Source organism: Ambystoma mexicanum, chromosome 4p (assembly GCF_040938575.1).
Source record: "Ambystoma mexicanum isolate Mex_15411 chromosome 4p, UKY_AmexF1_1, whole genome shotgun sequence".
NCBI lineage: Eukaryota > Metazoa > Chordata > Amphibia > Caudata > Ambystomatidae > Ambystoma > Ambystoma mexicanum.
The window spans coordinates 706,273,194-706,287,703 of record NC_090927.1 but is presented as its reverse complement, the minus strand read 5'-3'; the positions used below and the strand labels follow the sequence as shown (position 1 = coordinate 706,287,703).

At 46.0% G+C, this 14,510-nt stretch overlaps 1 protein-coding gene across 4 annotated transcripts in view; it reads right to left on the bottom strand.

Annotated features, from left to right (window-relative positions):
- The window catches only part of SENP6 (SUMO specific peptidase 6), a 2,017,494-nt gene that overhangs the window by 1,726,235 nt on the left and 276,749 nt on the right, over nucleotides 1-14,510 (bottom strand). For all 4 annotated transcript variants that reach the window (XM_069606272.1, XM_069606273.1, XM_069606275.1 and 1 more), the window contains exon 4: nucleotides 6,542-6,678. In XM_069606272.1, the coding sequence (XP_069462373.1) occupies nucleotides 6,542-6,678 (137 nt within the window). The remainder of the gene's footprint in view (nucleotides 1-6,541; nucleotides 6,679-14,510) is intronic.

Below are 14,510 nucleotides of genomic sequence, written 5' to 3'. Positions count from 1 at the left end.
TACATCCAGCGAGTGCAAAGTCCTCTCGGCCGGCGACAAAGCGATGGGAAGAAAACCGGTAACACCAAGGGCTCGTTGAGATGGAAGTCCGACGGCACCTTGGGCATGAAGGAGGGGTGCGTCCTCAGCACCACCCTAGTCTTGTGGAAAGTCAGGTATGGGGGTTTGCAGGAGAGGGCCTGGATCTCTCCCACTCATCGTGCGGAGGTGATGGCCACAAGAAACGCTGTTTTCCACGACAGGAACTTCAATGGTGCCGAATGCAGAGGCTCGAATGGTGGCCCCATGAGCCTGGTCAGCACCCCATTGAGCGCCCACGCCGGGGCCGAAGCCTTCACTGGCGGGAACTGTCCCTTCATTAACTCCTTCACCATGCGATGGGACCACAGGGATTACCGCCCCAGAGTTCTGGTGTAGCGGGAGATAGCTGCCAGATGGATCTTAGAGGCATGGGCCAACCCCACCTTGGCCAGCGATAGCAAGTACGGCATCACTTGAGGGCCCGTAATCCGCAGAGGGTTAATCTTCTGTGCACGGCAGCAGACAGAGAACCTCTTCCATTTGTGTCCATAGCACTTGAGAGTTGAGGACGCCCTGGTCTTTGCAAGCACCTCCTTGCTGTCCGCCAGGATATCGTACCCTCCAAACTCTAGTGCTGCAGGAGCCAGGCCTGCAAGTTCAGCGACCCAGGTGGAGGATGGCGCCTCCTTCTCTGGAGAGGAGATCTGCGTCCGTCAGCAGTTTGACTTGGGGGAGCTGATATGTCCAGAAGGTCAGGGAACCAGATCGGTCTCGGCCACGCCGGTGCGATGAGGATCTTCCTGCACCGGGACCGTCTGAGTTGGTTGACGAGTTGCAGTAGCAACAGCAACGGCGGGAACGCATAGAGGAACAGGCCGTCCCAGGGGAATGTGAAGGCATTGCCCATGCTCCCCGGCTGGGGAAACCTGGCGAATCTCCGGCACTTGGCGTTCGTCCCCATCGCAAATAAGTCGATCTGGGGATTGCCCCATCATTGGAATAGCAGATCCACTTGATCCCGTAGCAGCTCCCACTTGTGGCACAAGCGTAGCTCCCTGCTGAGTAAGTCGGCGATGGTGTTCTTTATTCCTGCCAGGTGGAAGGGTACCAGAAACTTCCCTTGGCCGACGGCCCAGTGCCACAAATCCTGGGGCTCGTTGGATAGGGCTGGGGATCTGGTGCCTCCCTGCTTCCAGATGTAGAACATTGTGGTGGTGTTGTATGTGAAGATCCTCACCACCTTGCCCTTGAGGGACGGAAGGAACGACCCGAGGGCCCAGAACACGGCTTGGAGCTCCAGGAAGTTGGTGTAGTGGCCTCTCCTCCGGGAGCCAAAGGCCTCCTGCGTGGAGATCTCTGGTGTGCGCTCCCCATCCCTCCAGGGAGGCATCCGTCGTTCGTGTCTCTTGATTTGCCGGGGTCTGGAAGTCCATACCCGTCGCGAGATGTGTGCAGGTGCCCCACCACCGGATCGCTTGGCGCAAGGTCTTGTTGAGCGAGATCCTGTCTTCGAAGCTGCCCGCCGCTGGCATCCAACGGGCGTCGAGGAACTCCTGCAGTGGACGCATCCGCAGCCTGCACAGGCACACAAGGTAGATGCACGAGGACATCATGCCGAGAAGGGACTTGATGGACCTCACCCTGGCCACGTCCATGGTAGACAGCCGTTGCACCTTGCCCAGGATGGCCTTCGTCCTTTCTTCCGACAGAGGCCAATCGCGCCACTGTGTCGAGTCTGGATCCCGGGAACAGTGCGACTTGCGACGGAACCAAGTGGGATTTCGCGAAGTTGATGGAAAATCCCAGATCTGTGAGCAGCTGGACGGTCTTCGCAGTGTGTTCGACAGCAAGTTCTCTTGTACTTGCTCGGATGAGCCAATCGTCCAGGTAGGGCTAGACGTGGAATCCCTCAAGGCGCAGCCACGCCGCCACTGGTGCTAGGCACTTGTTCAATACCCTGGACGCCGACTTCAATCCGAAGGGGAGAGCCTTGAACTGGTAGTGCTGTCTGTACTTGTTTAAACGACGAAGCTCCAGGATGGGTCACAAGCCGCCGGTCTTCTTTCGCGAGTACACTCCAGAGCCCCGGAGCCTCCTTGGGGTGAGCTCGATGGCTCCTTTCTTCAGCATCGCCCTTACTTCCAGCAGCAGTTGAGGGACGTGGTTTTCCTTCCTGGCCATGGGTGGAATGCGGGGGCACTTTAGAAACGAGAGTGTGCCCGCGGGCCAGGGCATCCAGCACCCATTGGTCGGTGGAGATGGACTCCCACACGCTGACTAACTTCGCCAGCCGGCCTCCCACCGGGTTGCTCAGGTGGGGGCCCGACGCTAAGGTCGGTTCAGTCCTGCTTGCTAGCGGCCTTGCTGCCTTGACGACGAGATCCTCCTGACTTGACGCATCCTCTGTGGGCCTCCTGTGACGAGGAGCGGGCCACCTGGCGGTACGTCGAGGAGCTGCCGCTGAATCCTTTGGTGGCACCTTGCTTGCCTCCGGAGTTCCGAAAGGGCGGCCGTCGTTGCTGCAAAACTCCCAAGGCCCGCGCTGTCTCCGTGTCGGCCTTGATGGCCTGCAGTGACTCGTCCACCATCTTGCCAAACAGGTTGTTCCCGTCGAAAGGCATGTCCAAAACTCTGGTTTGCACGTCCTGGCGGAAATCGGTTGCCTTGAGCCAACCACGTCGGCAAAGGCAAACACTGTTGCCCATCTGGCAGAAGCTGGTGTCAGCAATGTCTGTGGCCACTGTTATGGAGTGGTCGGACGCCACCTAGCCTTCCTGCAGGATCTCCAGGGCCTCAGCCCTTTTGTCGTCCGGGAGGAAGTCCAGCAGAGGAGCGATCTTAAACCACAGCTCCCTGTTGTAGCAGGCCACAATCGCGAGGACATTGGCCGCTTTAACCGTAGTCGCCGCCGAGATGACCCGGGCGTCGCATGGCATCCAATTTCTCCCCATCACCACTTTCTTCTTGGCCACCGCTGAGACGACCAAATCAGGGGTCGGCTGTGCCCTAAGGCACATGGGAGCGGAATCCGGGACCTGGTACTTCTTCTCGTACCGGTCTCTTGGCAGGGGTCGTGGACGGGTTCTTCAGGAGCATCAGCCCCTCATCCCAGATGTCGTCAAGTAACGGGACACAGAGGACCATCTTCCTCTTGGCCTCACGCCGTTGATAGAGGAAACCTTCCTTCTGTTCTTCGGGGCAGAGCTGGAAGAGCTTGGATGCCCTGCCGATCATGGCGTGGAAGGAGCCAATTTCATCGGGCGGGGAGGCCCGAGGGGGTGGTGATGGAAGGCCCAACTCTTTGTCACCACCGTCGTCATTCGTCCCCGTCGTAGATGTCTGTTCCCGTGTCATCCCTCGGATCCAGGGAAGGAGATTAAGGCTGTGAGGGCCACGCAGGCTGGAAGGGCAGTGGGGTATGGGTTCTCCACTTGCTTGGAGGGATTTCTGATGGTCCAAGCTCAGCTGGGTCATCCGCAGGGGGTAAGGGCAACCTTGTCCTCATCTCTGTACACAAGGCCTGGATTGATATCAAGATTGCTCCCGAGTTGTTCTGTGGCTCAGGTACCGGTTGCAACGGTTGGTGAGTGGAATCCTCCGCCTCCACGGGAACCTCGTCGGCACCACCGTCTATTTCTTTGTCCACCTCGTTGGGATCCCTCCCGTGGAACCAGACCTCCTCGAACCTCTTGTCCAGGATCTTCACGTCTCTAGCCAGCTCTTCTTCAGAGGCTGTATTCGTGTCTGTGATGGCCACTGCCTCCGCCCCTCTTTTTCCACCGGGGTTCTCACGGGGGTCTTATCGATGGGTTGAAAAGAGGATTCCGTCCGCGGTGGCAGGGAAACTCTGGGCCCGAGGTCGCCTCCACAGGCTTCGCCAGGGCCATCACGACTCCCTCGATAGAGGCCTTTCCCGGGTGAATCAAGGCCTTCGCGACTTTGGACATGCTTGAGGCCTTCACCTTGGGAGGGGGTGGGGGGGGGGGTCGCTGCCTCGCTCCCCCTCGGCTGTGTGTCCGTCGGGATCGACCAGTACTTCTCCCGAAGTTCTCAGACTTCCTCTTCCCCGAGCCAGCACATTGGCTCGTGGTTGATGGCGTCTGTGAAAGTGCACCCTGCCTAGCAGCAGAGGAGCCCGACCGTTTGGCGCTCCCGGTAGCCGCGGACTCACAGTGCTTTGGTTTTGTTGGGCCCCGTCGCCGGGGCGTCCTCAAAGGTCTTAGAAGACCGCTCTGACCTCTTCTTCTCACCTGTTGATGGGCTCTTTCCCTCCAGCCAGTTGGTGAGGCGAATCCGCCAATCCTTCATGGTTCGCTCCAACATGTTCTTGCAAAATGCAGTCCTTCCCCCCACGTGCGTTTTGTCTTTGTGAAGGCAGTAGAGGCATCTAGAATGCTAGTCCTCCTTGAAGGCATTCTGCAATCTGCATCCAGGGAAGCTCCTGAACAGCTTGGATCCGGGCGTCGTGCTCCCCTTTTCCTGGGCCATGTCCACGTGGGATAGGCCTCAAAGATCTTCTGGAATCCTCCAAGAAGCAGAACTCAAAGAAAACTTCGATCGTGAGGGGCGTAGAAAAATCTGAAACGGGTCCCCGTGATCGGAAGTAGAAACGGTGGAGCTTGAGACTCGATTGACCAAAAAAATGAGATTGAACTTTTTGGAAATAAATAAATAAATCACAAAAAGCAGAACAAGCTCGAGAGCTATAGCACGAGGACTCCCAACACTTGAACGTGCAGTAAAAATCTGAAGATGGCTGCCAGAGGAGGGGCTTAGGTAGAGGGCAGTCATTGGCTGGGGGCAGTATGACCCAGAGACCAGTGATTGGTTATTAGGTGAAAGACAGTTCAGAAACTAAACTGAAACTGATTCTCTTTACCAAGGATTCCCAGCCCGACGGGGAATATTCATGAGCATGTGAATCCATGCCAGACCCCATGCTGGAGAATGTAGGTTATTATCTCTCCGACGAAAAGCAAGGAAGAATTTGTTTTAAGAAATGTGCGATTTATCGAGGCGGAGGAAGGTACATTTTGCTCAGTGAGCCCACGGTGGGTGCAAGTATGGTCTAGAGTGCTAGCACTTGAAAAATCAAGGGGATGGGTGCCAGAGAGCTACATTCCTAGATGTAATCCCATAAGAGTTAACAGCATACATTTCCATTCTGAATTAAAATAGGAAATTATTGTTAAGGTCCCACACTTGGGGCGCAAATGGACTTGCACAGAAAGGTTAAAGGCCTGGCGAAGTTTTGTTACCACTAATTTAATTGTCAACTTCGTGGCAGTGATCAGGCTACTTTAAGGGGAAGCCATTATGCAAACAAAGTACTGTACTTATTAAATCTCAAACTGATCATGAATCACACCCACATTTCCTAGCAAAAATACTTAAATTGACTGTGCACCATTGGCACCCAAATAGTGACCACTGACAGGAAAATGTTGGGGCAGATCAGCGGTAATTAAGAGCCACTAACGTTCCTGAGAAAGCCCAAACTGTGTTCTCGTTTCAACTACACAGAGTAAAAGAGTAAACGCATTCTGTTTCGACACTCAAGGAAAAAAAAAAAACGTCATCCTACACTTACTCACTTTGCCTTTATTGCTTCTCCCATAGTGTCAATATTGAAGTCAGAAAATCAAAGATGATTAGCATTAGGCTTTGGATGTGCAAACAAAACCAATAACTGGTACCAAAAGCTGGTTGTTTATTCAGCTCTCACTGGACATCTCAAAGCACTGGAATGACATACAAAATTAGGTGGGCATCCATCAACAGAGATATTACACAAAGGACTTTAGAGTGAGGTGATAGACGAGATTGAACCTGGAGTTGTCTATGAGGTCACTTGGAACCCTGTGGTGGAATATGGACCATAATGGAAAACTAACCAGCTAGACGTTTGCGTTAAGTCTACCCCTTCCCCACCAAATGCTCTGACCTGTGCATCAGCATAGCAGGACTCCGACAAGAGAAGGCAGATGCGCTTTACGAAACCAGAAATACCAGGCTCCCTCACACCTCTATTCAGCAACCGAAAAGTGAAACATATCCTGTCAAAGAAAGCACTGTTCCGCCCTGCCGGCACTTTATAGTAGTTGATTTTTAATACCATAATCGTCTGTCTTGACGACAAAATAGTGGAGTGCAGCATTCAGAAAATATTTGCTACTAGCTTCCAGTGAAATCCACATACAATTGTGACCTTCAATGGACAGGTTGTCAGCGAAGCCTAGAATAGTTTTCAGACTAAATGCATCGGTGTGATACACACTTATGTTTCAGTTACATCCAAGCATGTCCTGCATTCATTTGTAACATGTTAACCGTGATAATCAAATAAAAACATTGCATGTTGCGCAAATCGTAAAAAATCGCTATTTTTACAGGACTCCTCAATTTGAACGTGTTGTCGTTTTGCCAAATATATTTGTTTACTACAATTCTACATTCATGTAGAACTGGAATTAGTACCGATGCAATAGCGCAAAAGTATGATATTTATGAAATACATTACCCAAGTTTCTTGCTAGCTCCCAACATATTGAGTCCTACTGCGTTCCCTTTCAAAGGTGCAAAGGTGACAAATTTGGTCCGCTTCTCATAGGTTTTCAGTGAATCGCAACGGACAGCTGCTGGTCGACGTTGTTTAGACTGAAAAAAGTTTTTAAATGTCAGGGGAATTAGAAAAAGTTCAACTGAAAACACAAACTTTAAGGAAACGTCGAGTTTCATCAGTGCGAACTGTAAAATACAAATGCATCTGAGTAAAGCAGAAAGGAAAGACGGAAAATCAACTTATGCTTCAAAAACATTAATTTTTTATTGAATGATTTTGTTTTTGATGCTTACGCATCTTTACAAAATTGCACCACAGTTCTGTACAAAACTCAATTCATTTCTTTACAACGAATTTTCATACAATTTAAAAACAAATTATAAAAATATTTTTTCCCACATTTGATTAAAAAAAAAAGAGAAAAAAAACAAGGACAAACATAACAATTACATATACAAATACATTCATAGTAGATTCTTGGTTCATAATAGGTCCTCAAACCAGAATTGACAATTAATAGATAAGCAGGGAACAACACAACAAACATATCTACTAATTCATTCAAACAAGCCATTTTCTGCAACACAGATCTTCATACAGGATTTAAACATATTCCTTATAGAAATCATAGACTAGAACATCTCAACAGTTCACATAAGCTCTAAATCTCTAAGTGCATAGAAATTGATGCATCAATGATTTTCAATAAACGTACAGTTGCCAAAATTATCGAATTGCAAGATCCCAACATACAGCGAGTTCAAATTAATTCTCTTCCATATTTAGTGTTAGTAGGACTAAAAGAGGTAATGATTTTTAGTCTTTCGGCTTCAAAAGCTGGACATGAGATAAAAAGATGTTTTAAGGTATCACTGTATTCTGGCATTTTACAGAATCTACAGATAGTATAAGAGTTGTTACAATTGTTGAACCAATGTTTCGTTCTTGATTTGGTGTGCAAAAGGTCTAAGCAGAAGCGCATTTGTATATTGCCCGGGTTTCAACACTGGGGCAAAGCATAAGATATTGTAAGCGGGGCACTTGTGAGTGTCTGTATAACGTATATTCTGTGAAAGATGGATATTGCGATATTTGTAAGCAAGTTGCCGCCCAATCATTCTGGAATAAGCGTTTGTGGGCAATACTTAGCTTTAGTTGTAAGTCCTCAGCGGGAACATGGATATCAGATAAAAGGATAAATATTCGCTGTTGAAAGCATGCAATCGACCTAGGGTGGGATTCCCTCAAAATGGAGAGGAAGTCTTCATAAAGTGAGTTTTCCAGAGGAAAACTCATCTTAAGGTAGGTTTTCAAAAGACGCCAGTGGTGACGCGATGCCAAGGAATTTAAGCCTAATTCGTGACGTAGAATCGCATTCGGTAAATAAACAGGTAGGCATAGAGTCACTTTCCACAACTTGGCTTGCAATTTATTTAGAAAAGTCGAAAGGTCTAATAGACACAAATCAAGTCTATATAAGATAATGGCCTCTACCTTTTTAGAGTAGAATTCAAACAGAGGCACTAGAGAGAACTTACAATATTTGCGGAAAATTATTCGCATTTGATTTTGTAGTGGTAGTACCTTTTCAGCAATTGCTTTTTGCCAGAAGATGGCAGAAGAGTTGTTTGCTAAGTTGTACCCAAGATAGGTTGTTTGTGACACAATTTGAAGGTATCTGGAATCAATGTGCCATCGAAATTTATGCACCTTTTTTTGGAGCAAAGTACAAGAATGTTTGATTTAGACGAATTCATGGTGAGGTTATTTTCTCTGCAAAACAAATAAAATACTTCTAATTTGTTCTGAAGCCCAGAATGAGTGCTATCAAATAAGAGCACATCGTCGGCATTAGCAAGCCAAGACAATTGAAGCTTACCAAGCCGAACCGCATTGGATTTTGAAGAATCCCAAATACCTTCAATGTCTGATAAGTATAAATTAAATAGGACTGCTGCAAGGTTGCAGCCCTGCTTAACGCCAGTTGTAGTAGGAATAGACTGGGTTAAGAGGCCTTTGCTGGAAATGCGTACTCTAAAAGAGGTATTAAGATGTAAAAGTGCAATGAGCGCCACCAACCCAGGCGAAAAATTGAGGATTAACATTTTGTACCAAAATCTACTGCGGATTACGCAATCAAATGCAGAAGATAAGTCCAGTGAGGCAATGAAGATCGTTCCATGGGCTGGGTCGTGAGCTTTAGCAATTAAATGCGCCAAAATAGTGGCATTCAATTGAGTCCCCATATTTTTTCTAAAACCTGTCTGGACTTTATTGAGTATATTCATTTCTGTGATGTGTTTCTCAACATCTTTAAGCAGAAGTAAAGCAAAGATCTTTGCAGCAACGTCGACGAGAGCGATTGGCCTAAAATTGAGAGGATCGTTTAGATGTCCTTTTTTATGAAGAGGAATGATTATGGAGCTAACCCAGGATGGGGGGCGAGATTTTGTTTTGAAGATGAAATGAAAAATCTTCAAAAAACACATTAGCCCAAAATGCAGGGTCATCTTTTATAACGCATGGAGGCAGACCATTAGGGCCTGCACACGGAGGATTTTAACTTTGCAATTGCGAGAAGGATATCTTCTACGGCCCAAGAGCAAATCTATGGAATATGTTTGACTAAATCATGTATGTTCGCTTTATTAAATCTCTTTTGTTCAAAGAAAGTAAACCAAGAAGCGCGATCAATTGCAGGTTCCATGTGAGGCTAAGGAGAGTTGTTCGAGACCAAGAATTTTCCAAATATCCCGAGTATTATGATTACAAATTAAGCAAACCAAGTTCTGATTGCCAATTAAATAAAACGTGGTACGGGCCGCTTTTATCTTGTTTTCATGTTTTCTTTGAAGAATGGTTTTGGCTTTTATAAAGCTGGTACAGTCCATGGTGTAAAAATTCCTCCTCAAAATTCGTAATTCTGAGTTTTTTTTCTTTTTTAAATTTGCGAGTATAGTTGATAAGATAGTGGCTGGTTGTGATGTATTATGCTGCCTGATTGAAGATTCAGCTATGGCCATGAGATGACGTATCATTTGAATATTCCAAGATAAGATGACCTGGGAAGAGTTACCATCAAGATAGGAATAAGGCCAACAATCACGATTGACTAAAAAAGTCAGTTGTCGACATGTTGACAAATTCCAACAAATTGAGAGGAACAGTCTGTCATTCTGAGCTAAGGCCAGCACTGGTACCCTATCAAACAATTCTGTTTTTACCGACAAGAGTACCCATTAGAATGGCATGATCTCCATACAGCAGAAAGAAAGGAGTAATCGGGGATAGTAAACCTGACAGATATTTTGAGGTAACTATGTAATCAATGGTAGAGTATGCATTCCCCCTATGCCATGTGAAAGAGGACTTTGAACAATGTGTTAATTACACAAAGATCCCAACCGGCAAAAAAATGTGCCCATCTTACACCATTTGCATAAGCATTTTTAAAGTGGTGCGAAGCTTCGTTTGGTGGGGAAACATAAGAGGATGCATATAAGTATGCATTGAAATCGCCACCAATCAATATCTCTGCAGGGGGTTGTTTGTAGAGGGTATCCATGATAGTGTCATTTAGCATGTTCATAGCCTCAACAATGGGAAGGGTGGAAGGATTCCAATAGATTGATATAAGCACCACTCTCTTCGGCCCAAAAATGTTGATGCTGACATCAATCAACAAGAACAATTGAGTAGAAACAATGATTAATTATAAAGCTTAGGTCATTTTAAATGTAATATGGTAATACCACCAACTGGGCGACCAGCTAGTGGTTGTGAAGCTTCATTATGAATGGCTGCAAAGCCATCAAGTTGGAAGTTATGGGAACACAGTTTCCTGTAGAAGGAAAATAGAAGGAGGGCTTGCTGTAACCTTGTTTGAGAACCAATTTAAAAGGTTATTGAATCCACAACAGTTCCAAGATTGGATAATGAGATTTTTACATTATAAATTCGAGGCAGGAAAAGAAGTTGTGGAGGCCAATTGAGCAGGGGGGTTTACTGTAGGCAAAATCCCCAAAAGACCATTTAGTGCACAAGTCAGGGAAGCTAGGTGTGCTAAAATGTTTGCATTCTCTGATGGATCGGTCAATGAATCCTTCAAAGTGTTGATGTTTTTTGTCAACAAAGGGGGAATGAATCCCAAAAATTGCATCGCCTTTTCAAGGTATGAGAAGGCCTGTAATTCCAATCCCAAAATCAACAAACCAGTTTTACGCTCCCAAATAAGTTTCGCAATAATGGGCGATAATACTTTACAAAGCATCCGATTGTTGTTAGTCAAGAGCAGCTTTATCCAATCGACATCTTGTGAAATTAAGTTACGCAAAGAAGGAATTTTATAAAGAGTGTTCATCAAGAAAGTCCGATTGATAGGTTCCATGCCATTGATTTGGGGAATACTAGACCATCCAATTAGTGTTTGAATTTCCTCAGGAATGTCATTAAAGGCGACTAGGCTTCTGTTATTCATTGTTAAAGGGGATGCAGTTGAGCAGAATGCCGCAGGCTTCACCGCAACCTCTTGCCTTTCTACGAGAGTGGCTGCAGCTAGCACAAAATCAGAAGCTGGGGGGGATATGGTGGTCACAGGCTGTACAAGGTGTACTTCTGACTCCACTCTTGGCAGAGTAGACGCTTGTACAGTTGAGCAGGAAGGCATAGCACGAATTTCACTGTTTTGCAAGGGTGACCTTTTAGGTTCTGACAGCGAGTCACCAAGTAAGGGCTGATGAATCAACGCTTGAACAATCCTCGGATTTAAGATATTGGAGACAGCTACCACTTTCTTGAGATTACTTGAGACTGCGAGGCACAACGTTTTTTTGTTTTCCACAAGGCGGAAAGAACATGCTCAAATTAGCCTGACTTGTGGCAACAGGAGGCGTGGTGCCTCCACCACATGAAGAAGCTAAAAATGCATTTTGGTCTTCTAGTGTGTTTTCAACAATTGGTTGGAGAGATGAGTAGCATGGGCCTTTCTTTTTTCCTTTTTGCATTTTTTTAGAAGATTTCAGTTGAAGTGCAATTTGAATATCTTCGTTTAACTGACTAGAGTTTAGCTGAAAATCTTCAGTTCCTATTTGAGAGATGTTCAAAGAAGCATCTTCTGGTTCACAGGTAGGGGCTGAGCATTGAAAGGAGGGGGCTGCGTTATTGCTGTTGGCTGAGCCGTTTTTAATCATCTTGGACTTATTTTTGCATTTAACATCTCTCTGATATGCTTTTTTCATTTTGCGAGATGTATGATGCATGTTTTTAGGCCCATCAGTATCTTGTGACATCTCGTTGGAATCAGCCACATCCAATAGGTTTGTGAGAGCTGATGGACTGTCAGGAGAGGATCCATCAATAGCAGTAGGAGCAGTCAGAGGATGTATAATCGCAATTTCAAACGCTTCTAAATTAAATAGTTGCGATTTAAACAGAATTTGTTCTATTTGCAGAATTCTGTCATGTTGTAGTTTGGCTATTTCAACTAACTATAGATGGAGATATAGATTTTATATGTTCCGCCAATTCAGGTTTGACAACTGCATGCGCAAAGGTTGGCATACCATTTAGCAGGAAAGGAGCATCAGCCGTTTGAGTGCTTTGAGATATCAAGGCTTGCATTGCGGGGATAGCAGGCGGACTCCTTACAATCTCAGCCATGCGTTCAGGACAGGTTGCATGAAAGTTATGACAAGCTTCTTGGGCTAACATAAATCCTTCAATCTTAGCAAGTTGAAGGGAATTGGATAACATTGAGTCTTTCAAGTCTTTTAGGAGTACGTGTGTGAATTTGTGTCCTTTTATCTAGTAAGTTTAGAATGCGTGTAAGCACTGGGAAAGAGTGCAATTCCTGTTCTACCATATGGGAAGAATTCCCATCAATCGGTATTGGAGACATTGAAGATTGTGGATAGACCGGCACAGTAGTAAACTGCTGTGGTAACTGATTGAAGATAGAATCGTGATTTAAAGGGTCTTCTAAATGTAATTTCCTGTGTGGCAGGAAATCACTTGTGGGAGAACTTCCCAATTTATTAGGTGCAAAAAAGTCATGAGCATTTTTTTGGGACAAAGTTGAATTTGGAAGCGAAATAGGATGCAAGTGAACCTGTTCACGCAAACCACATGATGCTGCAGCAGGAGTAGAGGGGCCCGGAGAGAGTCATACGCCTCTTTAGGGCAGAAATTATGCCAGGAGCCAGCATCGAAGTATGAGGGATAGGAATGGGAGATTTGCTCGTCTCCCCTGAAAAAACATCCGAGTTGATGTCTAAATCATTGGCTGTTTTCAACGAAAAAGGAATACTTACTTTTTCGGCCAACTATATCATGCAATTTTATGACATTAGGCTGAGGCACGGGGAGCTGCGGAGATGGGTTCACATCAAAATTTTGTAGAGAAGCAGTATGAGTGGAGCTAGAAAGGAAAGATTGATTGCCAGCTTGCATGGAGTGATTTACTTCCATTTTTGGTTTAAGTGGCTTCATAATCAGAGGCGTTTTCACCGAATCTCTCAAGCATTTTCCATTCCTGAGAGTAGTATGCGGGGGATCCATTAGGATAGAGGCCTACACTAAGTAAGCTAAATGGAAGAGTGGCTCCAACCAAATTATAGGATCGGCAAATGTACCTTACAATACCTATGTTAGCCACATTTAATGGTGAAACAAAACGTATCTCAAGCCAGGCACGCAATACCTACAGAGAATCAAGGGCACCCAGGCACCACGAACAGCAAACATTCCTTTGCAGTGCTTTGCGGTGCGCCGCGCGGGTGCGCTGGAGAGCTGTGAATAAATGGAGGCGTAAGGGGCGTTGCAAGGCAAGTGGGCGGAGTGCCCAATCCACAAGTCGCCTTTGAAAGAAAGTGCACAAAAGGAATAAAGTTAGCAAGACGATTAATGTTTTATGAGAAAAGATTTCCTCCTCGGCAAAGCGGCAGCGCGAGGACAGCTAATTCTGCAGGCTCAGCCGGCAGAGTCCACACGAATAAACAGGCGAGCAGCACACCAAACAGTTCTTTGCAGTGCTTATAAGGTGTGCACTTCTAGTAATTCATTTTTTCCATCATGTCATCACTGGGAATAAAGATAAAAAAGCAAAAGCAAATCGAAATAAGCTCTCAAATTGAAAAAAGTGCTTGGTGCAATATTCTCTAGATCACGAAACTGTTGCACATAGAGCAGCACCTGAGTTTCACATTAATGATACTAATGCTACCTAAAAAAAAAAACAATTAAGAAAACAAAAAGGAAAAAAAAAGGAAAAGGCTTTGTTCATAAGAGGAAGCTGCAGAAAACACGCTCCTTGTCAAGCAGAGTGGACTACAAGAGCAGACGGAAGAGACAGCAAGACATGCCCACTAGACTTTCCCTTCACTTTCAGATGCCAACGAAAAATATTTAGTCTCAAAAACCATAGTATGGAGAACACCAGGATGCCCTAGTGCGGGGGTCTGCAACCTTTGGCTCTCCAGATATTTTGTACTAAAACATACACCATCCATCGTGGGAATTTTAGTCCAAAACACATGCAGCACCAAAGGTTGCAGACCCCTACTAGGTGCAAGTCTCTTCCCTCAGGTTGGTCAGCAACCCAAAGACATTGGAAGAACACATGGATAGAAATTGCTTGGCACTATTTAGCTCCTTCGTGTAACCTTGTAGTTAGATCGATGCCAACAGCTACCAGGTGCTATTTTTGACTCCCTGGTTAAAATGATATCATCCAATCATTTGTTTGACATTAACTCTGTTTAGACAAGTGTATAACAGAGCATTAGTGCACTGACATTTATAGCATAATGGGTCCTACATAATGGGCAAGACCTACCGTTTGCATCTCATGTCAAAGTTAGATTTGTTGCATGCAGGTACCCCTGCTCACTGGATAATGCCTAACGCCAAAGAGCATACCCTGCTTGTAGCT